This window comes from Numenius arquata, chromosome 8 (assembly GCF_964106895.1).
Source record: "Numenius arquata chromosome 8, bNumArq3.hap1.1, whole genome shotgun sequence".
NCBI lineage: Eukaryota > Metazoa > Chordata > Aves > Charadriiformes > Scolopacidae > Numenius > Numenius arquata.
Window position 1 is genome coordinate 30,378,684 of NC_133583.1, and position 17,367 is coordinate 30,396,050.

At 48.2% G+C, this 17,367-nt stretch overlaps 1 protein-coding gene across 1 annotated transcript; it reads right to left on the reverse strand.

Annotated features, from left to right (window-relative positions):
* Window positions 1–13,075: 13,075 nt before the first annotated feature.
* Window positions 13,076–16,475, reverse strand: SERPINC1 (serpin family C member 1). The gene is made up of 6 exons (XM_074152749.1): window positions 16,086–16,475; window positions 15,101–15,316; window positions 14,741–14,878; window positions 14,263–14,656; window positions 13,849–13,913; window positions 13,076–13,607 (listed from the first exon to the last, which is right to left on the reverse strand). The coding sequence occupies exons 1-6, from the start codon at window positions 16,458–16,460 to the stop codon at window positions 13,434–13,436; spliced, it is 1,362 nt and encodes a 453-aa protein (XP_074008850.1). The 5' UTR covers window positions 16,461–16,475; the 3' UTR covers window positions 13,076–13,433.
* Window positions 16,476–17,367: the final 892 nt, after the last annotated feature.

Here is a 17,367-nt window from a genome sequence, read left to right on the forward strand (position 1 = left end):
GCCTGCTGGTCCCAAAACCCGGGGCTTCTGCCCTACCTCTTGAATTGGGATGCTTTAAGGAAGCACGAGGACTTGCATACTAGAATGCCTCGAGGAAATCCCCTGCAAGGGAAAAACGAGGCAGGAATTCAGGTGTGGATTTGCTGTATATGCTGTAACATGGATCTAAAGTGATTCCATATGGTCCCCTTCCTGACCCCTTACGAATGCAGGGTTTGGATGAACTTTTGTAAACAAGTGTAGAAAAGCTATGGGAGCTATGAAAGCAACCGTCGAGGTGGGGTTCAGCACCTTCTCAAGGCTTGGAAATTGTGATGTTTTTCATGGCATTTAACGGTTTTGTAGGAAAGCAAGTATGTTCTGGCAAGCCTAGAAATAAAAAAGTAGAAGACAGCAAATCAGACTGTAGTCTGGTACAACTGGGAACTGGAGAGAGAAGGCCACAAAAACAACCGCTAATGTATTTAGTGTCTCTTTTACGGTTTTAGAACACAGGCTTTTGCTATTTACTGATGTCTAGAGGTGCTTTTTTTTATTTATTTTTTTAGTAACCTCTGTGGAGGTGCACGTTCTGCTGTCACTGATGGAAAGAAGAACTGGGTTCAAAGATAAAATCTTGCTGATTCTTCTGTTCCAGGGAGTAATTGCCTTTCCAATGAATTAGCAAATGCTATGAACAAATTCACCTCTAACAATCTCCCCCAGGCTTGGCAGCGGCTGTGCTTCCTCTTGCTCGTCTGCTCAGCCTGCACGCTAGAGTCTTTTTTTTATAGAAGGTTTCCCAGAGTTCCTTATATTGAGCACAGTGATGGTCCATCTACCTTTGTTGATCAAGTAAGTTCATTTAATACTCCCCAGCAGGATTAGTGCATACTCGCAGCTCATGGTTTATCAAGCACTCTGCCAGCTACACGCAGTACAATTTTTAGCTACCAGATCTGGCAAATATAAAAAGACTGTAACCCAATCTATTTCTAATTGTAGTCACCAGGTACTGCGGGTTGCGTACAAGACCCCTTCTGTGTCGCCTGCTGTACCAGTGCGTAGAAATATCATCCATCACATCAAATTCCTTTTGATTGAGGCGTCCTGTAAGCAACCTCAGTGCGAAGATGCTTCTCAGGGCAGCTGTCAGGAGAAACTGGTCTGATACCAGCAGCAGATCCCTTCTGGCTGCTGTGTCAAATAGCAGTTGCTCCGGTAAACCAGGCAAAAGGAAAATAGAAAGCCTTAGACCGAGCACTGGCTACTAATTGGGCAGAAAAGAGTTATTTGATTGAGACAGTGGTCTGTATGTGGAATTTCTGTCATTTTTATTCAAATAACTTTCAATAACATGGACATTTTTATTTTTTTCCCCCAAAAAATTTCCCAGGTTGATTATTAAGTAGCACTAGTGTCAGTGTGCTGCATCCAGTGACCCCTTGGGGTTTAGTTGCTTGGTGACGATATGTAAGCTGGAGGCTTTGGGTTGTGAGGGGGTTGTGAATGCATGCTGCTGGCTGTCCTTCCCTAAAATCATTCTGATGGCTTCAGGACATGGGCCAAAAATGCTTCTTTTTGTTTTAAAGCTTTAATTCTTTCATGGAAATGTTGAAAAAAATCTTAGCCTCCTCCCCAACTATTTTTATGTTTTGTTTAGTTAAATTCTCATCCAGCATCAGTTTGTGGTCTAGGAACAATTTCTACAACACCCATGGCTAGACTTTCTAGAACTTCGTAGATCACAGAGGGTTTAAAACCTGTGGCTGTAGGAGGTGATGTTTATAACATGGTTTTTATGCTGCCATAGAGGTAGTGTTAGCAGGAGGGACACGGAAGGTTCTTTGTGGAGAGCCGGTCTGGGTCTCACTGTGGATGGAGTCACTGGGCACCAGTGCCTGCTTGTGGGGTCTCCAAGGTACAGATGGGATTTTCTTCAGAGATTTTCCTCGTGGTTTCCCATTTCCGGAGTGCTTCAGCTCCCCGCTTTGGGAGCAAACAACAGACTCTGCTGCCTTCAGCATCAGCAACGCTGTCAGCATTGAGGCTGGGCGTAGGGAGCCTGTGGGCAAATCTTAGGGGGACAGTTGTGCACCTTCAGAACGAAAAAGTTGGACTTGCCAAAGGCTTTTGCATATGAGGAGTTAAACCAGCTTTTGCCAGGGTGGTGGAGTAGGCCTGGGGGTTTTAGCTGTTAACATATGTTCAGACCCTTGTTTTTGCAGGGTGAGATGGGCCATTTCAGAAATCTGGGCAAGGCAAAGTGGTAGCGTTTGAACCCCGTGTTCTCATTCCAGGTTTCCACCGAGAACTGCACCAGGTATGTGGATGCCATGTGTGGGGTGGAGGGGGAGTCGTGCAGCATCGTGTTATGTGTCTGGGAGTGTGTATATGTGTTACATCGGGAGGTGATGGGTGCCCCATGCCAGAGATGCCCCAGGTAAACGGACACCTGTGGAGAACAAAAGGATGGTGAAGTGTTCCCAAAAAGTGGTCTGAGCTGTGCCAGTCAAGCTTGCAGGGTAGTAGTTTTCTGATGAGCTGGTGATTAGTGTTGAGAGAGGGGCGAGACACATTTCACTGTAAGCTCCTTGCACGGTGCTTCTGCAAAGCCGTGGTGCTGTCGTGTACCACCAGCACAGCCCTGCACAAGCTCCCTGTGCTCATCCTCTACTTCTGCACACAGCGTCAGTAGGAGATCAAAGTTTCAGCCAAGCTGAAACTGTCTCCCTGGAAATAAGAGAGTATATCCCTGCAGAACATGGCACAGGAAGAGAGGGAAAGTAATGTGGGATTTGTGCCCCAGCTAGCGCCCAGGCCTTTTAGCTCTGGGGACAGAGAGCTCAAGACCTATTGCCTGTCACCGAGGGAAGGCGCTCAAGTGGGTGGTTTTCTTCTTTGCTAGAGGGAAGCTATCATGTCTGCTGGAAAAAACCTGCATGTGGGGTCTGGGGTAATTCTTGCTAGAAAACCAGTTATAGTACTGGTTGCATTCCAGCAGCAGAATAATTAACAAAATACTTCTTCTAGTTAAAAAAAAAATTGTGTTAATTCTCTTCTGGTGATGGTGACCTGCTTACATCATCGAGCGTGTGATTCACATCACACCCCTTACAAAGCTGTTTTTATTTCCCCACCTTAGAAGTGGTGGCAAATCTCCCTACAGCTGCAGGCTCGTTGCAGACTGTAAATGGGAAGAGGCCCTTTCCCTGTGTGCTGCTGAGCACTGTAAAGGATTCAGCCCTCAAAGCGATTGAGAAGAGCAGCACTTCAACCACGCAGAGAGTTCGCCTGCATTAGCCAGAGTTTCTTCAGATTGCCAGGGGCGCACCGTCTGGTTCTTCCTAACCTGAGCCATTTGTTGTAGCAGGGAAGTGATCAGCAAAGCGCAAACAGAAATAGCAAGGAATGGAGGTTGGCTTAGCAGGGAGGAGGGAGACACCCAAAATATGAAGAGGGCTCATCTGTTTTGGGCACTGGCTGGGGCTGCTGGAACTGGAAACCAACAGGAGGTGTTGGGTGGAGCAGGTGAAACGACAGCAAAGTGTCATTAGGAAGAAGTGTCCGTGTGTGTCTAGCACGTTGTGGATGCTGCAGGCAGGGAAATGCCAGTTCTAGAACCTGTATGAGTTAGGAGCCTGCGGGAAGCCCTGCTGTCTTGGGAGACAGGTGTGCAAAGATGCCTATACCCTGTCCTACAATGTTAGAACTGAGCATCTCCAGTGGTTTCTATCCTGGAGCCATGAATGGTAATGAAGGAAAATGAGTCAGTCCCTAGTGGAGGCAAATTTGCTGTGCAGATTTAAGAAACACCCTTGGAAGGAACGGAAGGGTGGCAAGCGAAGGCTGGAAATGAGTAGTACCAGACAGATTTCAAAGTGCCGTTTTCTGAACGTTAGGTTTTCTAGCAGGTGTTTAAGCTGTTGAAGACTGAAGTTTGCTTTCATTTCTCTCCTTTACCTATGTCATTTCTTCTCTTTAAACTCAGCAGCCAAGGGGAGGGTGCAGAGAAGATGGAGCCAAACTCTTCTCAGAGGTGCAGAGTGGAAGGAGGAGCAGCGGTAGGCAGAAGCTTGTACGAGGGAGATTCAGGTTAGGTATTACAAGACACTTTTTCCCCGTGAGTATAGCCAAGTAGTATTGGAACAGGTGGTCCAGAGAGGCTGTGAAATCTCCGTCCTGGGAGATAGGCCAGACTTGACCAGGCGAGACCCTGAGCGACCTGCTGGAAGTTAGCTCTGCTTTGAGGGGGGAGGCAGCGCTGGCCTCCCTCCCACCCTCCCTTATTCTGGGCTTTTCGGTCACTCCCCTGGAGTATGAAATATTGCCCCACCACACGCTGCGCTGCGTAATACAAAACAAGGGGTAGAGACTTTTATCCTAAGAGTACATTTCCAGTTACCATTTTTTTTCATTTTCACGTCTCCAGTCTATGGAGAAGTCCAGCTGCTCCTTATGCGTGAGCGCAGCCTCCAGGATCCTGTTTCCATTAGACTATGCCAAGCTGTATTTTTGTTACTTTTTTTTTTTTACATTACATTATCATGTAAAAATGGGCAGCTTTAATGGGCTTCATATCAGTTCATATCAGTTAAGCTTTTGAAACATATTCAGGTATCTTTTAAATACTGCTGTGTAAGTTCCTTGTTTAATCTGACATACTCTGATTTATTATTTTACTGCAGTTATCTAAGGCAGTACTTTAAAAAAAAAAAATCAGTGCATTAATTTTTTGTAGACTGTCAGCTACGTTAAGCCTCCAGCTTTACTTAGCTTTTGTCCACGTACTTAACCCCCCTCACCCTCAGATCTGTGGTTAAATGTCTTCATTATTTTTATATTGCAGTGGAGCTTATTTATTTAAACCTTCCCGTTACCTTTGCAGTCAGACCCAGTACCATTGGCTATGAAACTGTGAAACCGATAACAAATGAAGCTAGATATTGGTTAGTTTTACTACTGGTTGTAAAATACGGAAAGTAGCAGCATAAAAGGAGAAAAGTACAATGGAAATTACTCAGTCTGGGGCGGGGGGAGGAAACACAAAATTATGGCTGAGAAACTTCTTAGAAACGCATTTTAACCTGATGATGTCACTTCACCGGTTCCCCATTTGGTCAAGTTTAAAAGCTGTGTCTTGAGGCAGAGGTGCGTTTGGCGTCCATTCGTTCATCTATGTGTGTAGGGCATTGGTTTGATAGGGGAGTTTGTGCTCCTGAGATGCTATTTTCTTAGAGTTTACACATCTAAGGAAGCTCTATGGATTACTGTGAAGCTTTTATTTAATACTTCATTATATGTAAATTGGTAACTGAACACAACTCTTGGCTTAAAGAAGTGAGGGCTAGTTGGGAGGAGGAAGGTGCTGGAGGCTGTTTTGTTGTGGAGGCTGTTACACTAACAAAAGGTGGACTGTGCAATTCTCCTGATGACAGCTTTGATTTTGGCACGAGGTGTGAAGCCTCATCGCCCCTGCGGCTGTCACCTGCCGCAAGGTGAATTAGTCCTAAGTTTGCTCTGTAGAAACAGAGGGATGGGGGTTTTGTTCGCAGAGGCTGTCATTGGGGCACGTGTTTGCAGGCTGAGGGCAAACTGTATCTCTGCAGGATATTCAGGAACGATGTTGTACCTGGTGCACAGGTACTTTTCCCAAGTGTTAGAAGGTTTCCAAAGCCAGGGTTATGCTGTTGGGGGAAGCAGCCAGTCTGGATTGCGGGTGAATTTGGGATGAAGAACAGAATTTTGTCATACCCGTTGCTTAAGTCTAATTCCTTTTGGCTCCCCTGAAGTTCTTGCCTGGGCAAAAAGCTGATGTGCGACAGCTACATTGTCACAGGGCAAGTGACTGTGAGAAGTGATTTAAAAAGTGAAAGGGGAGTGTTGTCATTCAAGTAATGCATGTTTCTTTTGTGTTTGTGTATGTAAAATTGCTGACAGTTAAGACAGGCCAAGGGGTGCGAGAGTGATCCTTCTTGGTGGCAAAACAGGGACTTTTCTGAATAAGCTCTTTAAAAAGCTGGGTTAGGAAGCGCGTAATATGCAGCTGTACGTTCTTGCGGTAACGTATTCCTCACCTTGTGCCCCACACTTACAGGGAGGGTTAGGGAAGGACAAGAGAAGACTGTATCGGAGGTTAGCTCACAGAAATGAAAGCAAGCTATTCAAAGTACTGCTTTTTGTCTGAAAAGGGAAAGGAACGGATGTGGGTTTCCCCTAATCCTCTGGTATCTTAAACACTAGCTGAAGCTCCCACGAGCTGTGCCCCAGTTGTCCCCAAAGCTGCCCTCTGCCCCCTCCTTTCCCTAGTGTCACCCCCCCTGTATTTCCTGTACAACACTGTGAATATGACACCGGTAGCTCTTTTTAACGTTTCCATGAAAACTGCTCAGAGTATGAAATGCTGTCCTATGCTGTCACGCGGTGACGCTGTAGCAGACAAGCTGTATGAACAATAACCCCCAAACAGGGACGCTGATGATTGAGCACTTCCTTGCAGAGCAGTGGAAGAGTAACGTAACAAGAGTTAACAATGTAAGTGGCTTTGTATAGCAACTTGCTAATCAAATTTGATTTCGTAATAAACTAGACTGACAATCAATTTCTAAAATATAGAAGCCTCTTAGAGGGAGTAGTCAAGTACGTCTTCAACAGAAAGTTTTAACTGGGATAACTCTTAATAAAGAGCACAGGACTTTTTTTCCTTTTCTTTTTTTTTTTTCGAGCAATCACTCCAGAAATTGAGTTGCGTCAAGCAGCAGAAGATTCACAGGACAGTAACTACCTCTCTCTCTTGGAGTGCTGAGGTTACCACACTACACACTCTATCAGCAAAGCTTTCACTTAAAACAGATTTGTTTTCCTTACCTCTGGTGTTTCAGAAATGCAGGTCTGCTCTGTAAAGTGACTCTATGAAAATGGCATCTGGCAGGAAGAGGCGGGGGAAGCCTTTCGGGGTCCGTTGTCCCTCTTTGCTGCCAGTTTCTTGCTGTGACCCTCGCAGGTTGGCTCCGGGGCTGTGACAGTTCAGGATCAGGCTGCGGTTGGCAGCAAACTGTCCCACGGGCCAAATCTGTGAGGCTGCAGGTTCAACTTCCTGCACTGGGAAATTAGTTAATGGTCTGGAAGGTAAGAGGAGATTCCATCTCCCCCCTGCCTCCCAGGGAGCAGGCAGCAGTAAAAAAGCAATAAAATAAAATAAAAAAAAAAAAACTAAACACTTTTATATGTTGGTCATTAGTCAGCAGATCTGACTCTGCAAATTTATATATGTGTATATATATATATACACAGACACATACAGAGAGCAGATCTCTCATGTGAAAAGGTGCCATTTTTTTTTTTCTAAACGGAGTCCCTTTCCAAACTAGAACAGCACTTTAAATAGGTTCCTCTTAAAAAAAAAAAAAAAAAGAAAAAAAAAAGAAAAAAAAAAACAAAACAAACCCTTTACTGAAGAAATGCACTTTAAATCATAAGATGAGTATGGCTGTTGCTGGCTTTTGACACAGCCGTACAGGTAGGTGGCTTCTTGTCAGGCAGAGCCCGGGAGGGAGCGATGTTGCCAGACCCTCGGCTGCTGTGGGCAGCCCGAAAAACTACCGCAGCTCTACCTCCCGCTCCCGCAGCCCTCCCGGCCTGGCACTGCCCCTGCCCACACCGCCGACAGGAGTTCCCACTCCAACCACAAACCTGGGTGCAGCTCAGCCGTGCTGTAGCACTAACAGGCCTGGCGTGCGTTGGCCTGTTAGAATACTTTTGTAATCGGTCAAGAAAAACCCACCCTTGCCTGTAAAGACTATTTAAACCCCGTTTTTAATAGGTCAGAAGTTACACCCAGTTACAACACAGCAGATGGCCCGTCCGCGTGCACAGGGCTGAGCTAAGTCGAATGAGCAAAACCACGACAAAGTTGTTGCTGGGGTTGTGGGGTTTTCTTCCATCATGTGGATATGGAGCCCTAGTCAGTTCAGTATTTTATTACTTTTTTTTTTTTTTTTTTTAAATCCAAGTTTGTCTGTCCCACATTGATTCTGCTCTGAGCTGGTTTGCAGAGTAACCATTTGTAAGAAAAATTGTGCTGTCGCCTTCAACTGTTGACCTATAAATCAAACTTTTTAGGACAGGTGTCCTAACACTCAAGACTTACTTTCACAGTTAAGAAATTTCCTGCTGTACTAATTATTCTTTTTTTTTTTTTTAATTATTATTATTAATTTTATTTTTGGTTGCAGTCCTTATTTCAAGAAAAAAAACAAAAAAACAGTCCATGTTCACACCAGTCTGCAGTAGGTTGCAGCGTGATCCTGCTGCCTGGAACTTGTGGATATCAGACTGTTCTTAAATGATTTTTACAAGCTGTGCCCAAGCTGGTCCTCCACCGTTGCTTTCCTTTTCCTCTTCCAGTCGGAGCTGGCAGACAGAAGCTCTTGAGAAGGGGCCACCAGCTCTGTGGCCGATAGTGTACAGGGACAGCCAGTGCCGCTGGAGGGGGGGGCAGGAAAGGGTGGTAAGAGAACCAGAGCTGGGGAAGGGGGAAATAAAAGGAAGGTAGAGGGGACTGTACAATTGCATTGAAAGCAGTTTAGCAAAAAGCGCTCTCGTTGGACAGCTTTAAGAACAATGTGAATGAAAACTTAGCAACTTGGGTAGGAATCTTTGAAAATTCTATAAATGTATACTTGAAATTCTGTTTGTATTAAAAAAAAAAACAAATCGCATTTTCTTCTTTCTTTTAACACTGTGTAAAAGAACATTATGCATGTGAGTGGTTTGAGAATTAAATGGTTTAATACTCAGATCCTCGTCTGTGTCTTGTAGCTGGCTGGTCTGATCTGACCTTGATTTTCTCTTTGCTGTCCACTTCAGATCATCTGTGGTGCAAGAGTCTGCTCCCTCCTTCAGGCAGCTCGGCGCTGCCCCAAGCTTGGCAACACGGGAGAGGCTGGGCCGTGCCAGGCTGCTTTTCCCGGCATCTTAAATGACATGTCCTTTTTTTTTTTTTTCTTTTATGAGCTTTGTCTCGTCAGTTCTGCAGGCTCAGCGCTTTTTGGTCTCACCGTGTGGAGAAAGGACTATGCTCTTGCTGCCAGCCAAGCACCTGATCCCTGTTGCAGCAAGAGGTTTTTCCGGGCTGCCGATGGCTCAGTGCCACGCTAGGGAGAGCCAGGCATTGCCTCAAGCCCTCCTCTTTCACCAGCCTCCACCTCCATAGCCCAAAGCACAACCCCAAATCAGAGGTTACAGGAGGAGATTGTGTGTTTCTGGAGCTGCACAATGAGGTAAGGAAGCAGAAGATAAGATCCAGCAAGAAAAGACACAGCAGCGAGTGCCAGAGTAGGACAAGGAGAGGAAGAGCTGCCTTCTGAATTCTTAGTTCTTTCCAAAATGCTCCCGGCTTTTTTTTCAGGGCCCCAGCTTCTGCATTAAACACACAGCTTCTTTCCAAAGTGTTACTCCAGGCAATCACATCAGCACAAGAAGGACAAGTGCTTTACGGATCTCAAGCGTCGACGGGGCTGATAGCTACAGCAGAGGAGGTGACTCACCCTGGGGACTAGATGATCTGAAGAGTCCATTCCAACCTCGGCAACTCTATGATTTTATGTCCAAACCACACGCCACTTGCAAGACACACACACAGATGCTCTAACCTTCCTCCTGGAGAACAGAAGAGAGAGGGCTACAGACCTTCCAAAATGGCGGAGATGTTTCCAGACATGACCAAACATCTTTTCCTCCCAGTTCTTCCACAGAGTGGCACAGCTAACTTAACTCCCCCAGTGCTCGGCTTCCTGTGGCAATTGCTGCCGAGAGGAAGCCTTTACAAGGGCAGATGTTTTACTGGTCCTACAAAATCCAGGGTAAATTGCACACCAAGGAGTGCCATGTACTGGTGGTTTAGCAGCTGTCTACACGCAAGATTTCTGCAGCATGCACTAACGACGAGACAGGGCCGTGCTTTCACCGCCCTTTTTGTTTTAAACAGCGGCCCTAAATGCAAAGAGCTTATGGGTCAGGATTAAAGTAAGGACAAGGACAGGTGACTTTACAGTAGGGGCTTGCTAGAGGCCACATGACCAGGAAGACCAAGCAGATGAGGCCCTCTGTAGACAAGACAGGAGCAGCCTCGCATTCGCAAGCCCTAGTCCTTATGGAGGACTTCAACCACCCTGGTATCTGTTGGAGGGACAGCACAGCAGGGTATAAGCAATCCAGGAGGTTCCAGGAATGTGTTGATCATAACTTCCTTCTCCAAGTGACAGAGGAGCCAACGAGGAGAGGTGCTATGCTGGACCTTGTTCTCACCAGCAAGGAGGGGCTGGTGGGGAATGTGAAGCTCAAGGGCAGCCTTGGCTGCAGTGACCACGAAATGGTGGAGTTCAAGATCCTTAGGGTGGTAAGGAGGATGCACAGCAAGCTCACTACCCTGGACTTCAGGAGAGCAGACTTCGGCCTCTTCATAGATCTGCTTGGTAAAGTATCATGGAATAAGGCCCTGGAGGGAAGAGGGGCCCAAGAAAGCTGGTTAATATTCAAGGATCACCTCCTCCAAGCTCAGGAGTGACGCATCCCAACAAAGAGGAAGTCAGGCAAAAATGCCAGGAAGCCTGCATGGATGAACAAGGAGCTCCTGGACAAACTCAAACACAAAAAGGAAGCCTAGAGAAGGTGGAAGCAAGAACAGCCAGCCAGGGAGGAATACAGAGAAATTGTCCAAGCAGCCAGGGATCAGGTTGGATCCCTGACAGCTAAAGCCTTGACAGAATTAAATCTGGCCAGGGACGTCAGGGGCAACAAGAAAAGCTTCTACAGGTACATTAGTGATAAAAAGAAGACTAGGAAAAATGTACGCCCTCTCTGGAAGGGAATGGGAGACCTGGTCACCCAGGATATGGAGAAGAACTGAGGTGCTGACAACTTTTTTGCCTCAGTCTTCACTGGCAAGTGCTTTGGCCACACTGCCCAACTCACAGAAGGTAAAAGTAGGGACTGGGAGAATGAAGAACTGCTTGAGACCATCTAAGGAATCTGAAAGTGCACAAGTCCATGGGACCTGATGAGATGTATCCGCAGGTCTGGAGGGAACTGGTGGATGAAGTTGCTAAGCCACTATTCATCGTATTTGAGAAGTTGTGGCAGTCCGGTGAAGTTCCTCTGAACAGAAAAGGGGAAACATAACTCCCATTTTTAAAAAAGGAGATGTTCAGTGACAGCCAACATGGCTTCACTAAGGGCAAATCATGCCTGACAAATTTGGTGGCTGCCTACAATGGGGTTACAGCACTGGTGGATAAGGGAAGAGCAACTGACATCATCTACCTGGACTTGTGCAAAGCATTTGACACTGTCCCGCATGACATCCTTGTCTCTAAATTGGAGAGGCATGGATTTGATGGATGGACCACTTGGTGGATAAGGAATTGGCTGGATGGCCGCACTCAAAGAGTTGCCGTCAATGGCTCAATGTCCAAGTGGAGACCAGTGACGAGTGACGTTCCTCAGGGGTCAGAACTGGGACCAGCGCTGTTTAACATCTTTATTGGTGACATGGACAGTGGGATTGAGTGCACCCTCAGCAAATTTGCTGATGACACCAAGCTGTGTGGTGTGGTTGACACGCTGGAGGGAAGAGATGCCTTCCAGAGGGACCTTAACAGGCTGGAGAGGTGGGCCTGTGTGAACCTCATGAAGTTCATCAAGGCCAAGTGTGAGGTCCTGCACCTGGGTCGGGGCAATCCCATGCACAATACAGGTTGGGCAGAGAATGGGTCGAGAGCAGCCCTGAGGAGAAGGACTTGGGAGCGCTTGTGGATGAGAAGCTCAACATGAGCCAGCAATGTGCACTGGCAGCCCAGAAAGCCAACTGTATCCTGGGCTGCATCAAAAGAAGAGTGGCCAGCAGGGTGAGGGAGATGACTCCGCCCCTCTACTCTGCTCTCATGAGACCCCCACCTGGAATACTGTGTCCAGCTCTGGAGCCCCCAACATAAGACAGACATGGACCTGTAGGAGCGAGTCCAGAGGAGGGCCACGAAGATGATCAGAGGGCTGGAGCACCTCTCCTATGAAGACAGGCTGAGAGAGTTGGGATTGTTCAGCCTGGAGAAGAGAAGGCTCCAGGGAGAGCTTACAACAGCCTTCCAGTACCTGAAGGTAGCCTACAGGAGAGATGGGGAGAGACTCTTTATGAGGGAGTGTAGTGACAGGATGAGGTGGAACGGTTTTAAACTGAAAGAAGGGAGATTTAGATTAGATATCAGGAAGAAATTCTTTCCCGTGAGGGTGGTGAGACACTGGAACAGGTTGCCCAGGGAAGTTGTGGCTGCCCCATCCCTGGAGGTGTTCAAGGCCAGGCTGGATGGGGCTTTGAGCAACCTGGTCTGGTGGGAGGTGCCCCTGCCCATGGCAGGGGGCTTGGAACTTGATGATCTTTAAGGTCCCTTCCAACTCTAACCATTCTGTGATTTTATGATTCTATGAAATCTTAGAGGAACGCTCACCACATATTCTTCTGCATCTTGAAGACAACCCTGTCAGAGAGGTCCTACAGCAGTATGGCCACCTTGGGTGGACCAGAGGTCAGATCACACACTTGGCATGGCAGCAGGCCAGGTCACCTCAGCTCTATGAGTAAGCTTGCAGGTGAAATAACAGATTTTTAATGGAGTTATGGATATCAGTTATCTTACCTGGGCATTGTCACGGTTCGTAGACACCCCCATTTTGAGCACGGAGCTAGTTTAAAGCTTGCTACTCAAAAAGACAGACTCACAGCCTTGGCCATGCAAGGCTTTCAGTAGTGACGGCTCAGCACTTGGACACATGGGACCCGCCACAGAGCTGTTGGAAATAGGGCTGCGCTGTTTGGCAGCTCTTCCACCCACCAGCTGTTCCACACACAGCTGGGTCAAGGTGCTTCTGGCCCAGCCAGCACGTGCCATGTGGCTGCTGCTGGTCCACTGCCCTCCCCGGCGTGGGGTTGTTCTGCTGGGACAGGGGCATGCAGGGAAGGACCCGCTTGTTGAAAAAGGAAAGTTTAAATAAGTCTAGGAAGGGACTTAGTGAAACCTGTCCGTTCAGAAATCAGTTTGTTACGTACAGATCTATAGGTTTTTAATGTACCAGGGGATAGGAGTTACAGCTTGAGGCCTGAAAGGGAGGAGGGCTGGATATAAGAATGGCAGCAATGCTGGACTCAGGTTTAGGTGCCACAAAAGTGCCGGCAAAAGTTCAGCTTGCCTTTGAGGGATGATGGAGGAGGTGAAGTGCCCTCTGCCCAGCTTTGCACAGCAAGGAGAAGCGGTAACAGCCCGGCTGGGTACAGTCCCTCCCCGCAGCTTGCACCAAACAGTAAGACCAACCACCCCAGGAGCAGCCTGGGCTTTGTGGCAATACCCTACTGCCCCCTTTCCAGAGGCAGATAAGGGAGAAGCGAGGCCCTGACAGCCCCTTTAGGAGCAAGGATCAGCTATTCTGCCCATGAAGATAATGGTGTTGAGGGCGGCTTCCCGGATGAAAAGCAGGAAGGGCCTGTTGGCATTGAAGATTATTCTGTTCATGGGGAAGGAACGGCCGGAGATGGTGACGGCTGTAGCAGCTGATGCCTCGCTGCCTTCTTCATTCACCTACCAACCAAAAGAGAAGATGAGATTAAAATATGAGCATTAGGCAGCATGTAGAGGGCTTGCCCTTCTTCTCCACGGAAGGCAAGTGTCAAGCTCCCACCTCCCCCTGAAGCCCCAGATTGCCGAGGAATTGAACAGCATAGGTTCAGAGCTTTCTTTTTTTCCCTTTTTTTTTTTTTCTTCATACTTCACGTTTTTAAAAACAAAGAGGAAGACACCTCTGAGGCAAAACAAGGCTTACCTCAAGGAAGGCTTTGTGGAAGGCCTCAGATACGTACAGGTCTGTGCGGCCCTCTGCAATGATACCTGAAATGCAAAATGGAGAAAGTTAAAACTATGTTTTTAGACAACAGTTCAAGAGAGAACACACTTCCATCCTGCGTGGCCTGTGTTCAAGCAGAAGAAGGGTCTGTCCTAAAACAAAACTATCCTCTACGATCTGCAACTGATTGCTTAACTCCCACATCCTTAAGTGCAGAGCAGGGCTGCGTGTCCATGATGGGACTTGACCACAGAGTCCATCGTTGACTGCAGCAACATCTAAACGCTTTCATGTTCTCGTTCCTCACGTGCTGCTGCACTTACTGCCCTAGCACCCGTGGAGGAATGGTTACCCCCCACCTCCGCCCTGCACCACCCCATCTCCACATCTGACCTGGGAGTCTGGCATTTTCTGGACTGAAGAGATCTTCCAGCCCCATTTTTCTCAGTTTTTCCTTGACACTGAAGTGGTCCTCGACACGGAAGCGAGGGAGATAGACAAAGAGAGACACCTCCTTCATGGAGTCTATCCACTCCTGCAGCTTCTCTGGTGTCAGGTCTCGCTCCACCTCCACCAGCGGCGTCCCAGCCTTGGGCAGGACCAGCACCATCGTGATATCATCCCCTTTGTAAGGCAGCTCCAGCACCTGAACTTTGTCCTGAGCGATTGACGCGTGGTGGAATTTGGACTCTTGGTACATAATTGGGACTTTGCAGGTCTCACCATTGGCTTTATGAAATAAATCCAGTTTTGTGTTTGGAGCTGGGAACTGTGATTTCCAGTGCCCCTAAAAGGGAGATGGGGAGGACAAACATGAGCATCGTGTTTTTCCCCAGGGAAACGGGCTCTCCCCCAGTTTTGTCAGCCATACCTTAAAATAAATGGTGTTGACCAGGACCAAGACAGTGAGATCATCAATACCTCTTTCTGGGATCACTTCTGTAATGCGCTTCTCTGTCTTATTGGCCACCCACTCATTAATGATCTTCCTGGAAAGTTCTGGCTTCTCCTGAAGGAAGAGACCAAAAAAAGCTTAAGGGTTTTAAACACCTTTTTTGTATCCCTTCTGCAGGAGACAGATTAACAGGGTGTGTGCTTGGGGAGGACACTGTTCCCACGCACCCAGAGTGGGGCACTCCCTGTGGGCAAGAGGTAGGGACGCAGCAAAAGCAGAAGGACAGGGTGGGGAAAAAGAATCAAAAGAGAAAAATCCTGAATAGTTCAAACTCACTTTGAAGTTCAAGGGCCAGAGTTTCGCTCCATAAACTATTTCACTAATGTTCTGGTAGGTCTCATTAAAGACCAAAGACTTTTCCCCGAAGAGGCGGTTGGCTGATACCAGCTCTGAGGATTTGTTGGCTTTCTTGTAGAGCCGGCAGTTCAGCTTGGCAAAGAAGAAGTGGATCTGATCGGATGTCTTCTCCGAAATGGTGTCAAATCGAAAGACCTGGAGGAGCCAAACAGTGAGAAGGAATCCATGAGCAGGCTCTTACGCTCCTGCAGCTCCCAGGCCCCACAGCAAGCAGTGATAGAGCCTTTGCCTGCGACTCAACAGTCTAAATCAAGGAGCAGAGAAATTCAAAGGCCCTCAGAACTTCACCCACCCTCCACGTTGGAACCCAAATCTACGTAAAGGCGGTTTAATTCACACCTCCTTATTGCAGGGAGAAAGGTCCTTCTGGGCTGTAGTGTCCCATGTGCGAAGAAGGTAGCCCCCCGGAAGCCAGGTGGACTGCAGGATGTCCATGTGTCTTTATTTTTGTCCCAAGGGAGAGGGCATGTGAAAAAGAACCTCTCCCAATGGGACTTGATACCATGTTTTTTCCTGCTTTTTGCATACGAAAGGGCTTAGTCACCTGCTCAGCTACGTGCTTGCCCAGTCCGCAAGAAAGAAACTGTTCCCGTTCCCTTCCCTGATCTCCCAAATGGGCTTCTTTTCCTCCAGAGGAAAACCACCTCCCAAACCCGGGAAATCCACCCTGAATGCTGGATCTGAATAGGAAGTCAGAGGGAAGAGTTGGGATTTAAACAAACCCGGAGACAAGCAGCCTGTATATGTCCTTCCCAGGGGCTTGCTTAAATAAAGGTCCCCCTTCCCAAGCCAGGGAGTCATCCTGATCCAGAGAGGCCTTTAGCAGCAGTTGGCCACCATCACCTTTGCTGTCTTTCAGACCCCGGTGACAGCTACAGGAAAAGGCTGAGGAAATGCCACTGACCTCCATGAGCTGCTGGAGGGTGCTACCACAAGCTCCGAGCTTGGTCATGGCGAAGGCTGTAGAAATGCTGAGGGGCGACATGAAGATGTTTTCCCCGTTGTCCTTGGAGTCAGCCAGGTACTTGTAGAAGACAACAGCAAAGTGCGAGTTGGCCTTCGACAGCTCCCAGACCCGAGGGTTCGTAAACTCCGGGAGCTTGCTCTTCCCTGACTCTTGTCCTTCACCCTCCTGGAGCTTCTTCTCAGGGTTGCGATAGATGCAGATGGGATTCACGGGGATGTCTCGTGGCTTCGCGGTACAAATGTCTTCCACCACGTAGCGCTCGGGGGCAACCAGACCCCAGACACTGAAGAGACACACCACAAAAAGGCGCATTGTCCTGGAACCAGAAAGAGAGAACTTACACACACTCGCCTGCCCAGAAAACCCACGCTGTCACCGCAGCCCACGGGCCCCGTTCCAGCCAACATCGGAGTGACAGGAGCTCCACGGTCCTCCCTGGTCGTCCTTTTGTCCTCCTAGCTGCGGGGTAAACGGGGAGGGACAGACACCAGTGGTGGGACAAGCATGCCTCTGAGCACACACCGCTTTTGGAAACAAGGCGCTGACAATGGTGCTTTCTTTCCCGGAGCCCCGGGTGCCCTCTTTTTAAGCAGCTGGCTCAACACCGACAAGTTTGTACAAAAACGTACAAGTTGAACTTCTGAGTCTCCCCCATCAGGCGGCCAGGTTGGCTGCCGTGAGAGGGCCCTGCCCGCGCTGCGTTTCCCCAGCCCTGCCCGTGACAACAGCCAGCACGGAGCCACCAAAGCCACCCATCTGCCCCGATCTGCAGCCCAGGTGCATATATATGCTTCTGTATGGATCCTACCCATCTTCCTCATGGGGAGAATCATGGAATGGTTAGAGTGGGAAAGGACCTTAAAGATCACCTCGTTCCAACGCCCTGCCATGGGCAGAGACACCCCCCGCTAGACCAGGTTGCTCAAAGCAACCCCCGGGTACTCCAAGCTCCACAGACCAGTTGGCCTGAGACAGAATGTTTTTGACTGTTTCCTTCCCTTTTCCCCTGGGGGAATCTCCTGGTTTTCCTGGTCTTTTTTCTCCCTTCACCTGAGCTCCTCTGTCCCCTTCAATTGCTGTCTGTGCTTTCAGGCTCACCTCAGCTCTTCGCTATTTCAGTTACTGATGCAGGAAACGCTACAGCAGAGGAGAGAGGTGATAAGGAAGAGGTCTCCAGGGGAGCGAGTTCTTCCATGCATTGAGCATCTTTAATCCCTAA

Bases quoted from the DNA above. Each gene is read 5' to 3' on its own strand.
- SERPINC1 (XM_074152749.1), bottom strand. From the start codon at position 16,460: ATGCGCCTTTTTGTGGTGTGTCTCTTCAGTGTCTGGGGTCTGGTTGCC. The intron at 15,317-16,085 runs GTCAGTGGCATT...TGGCTCCTCCAG, and splicing joins CCCTCCAGCAGCTCATGGAG to GTCTTTCGATTTGACACCAT. The intron at 14,657-14,740 runs GTATGGCTGACA...TCTCCCTTTTAG, and splicing joins TCAACACCATTTATTTTAAG to GGGCACTGGAAATCACAGTT.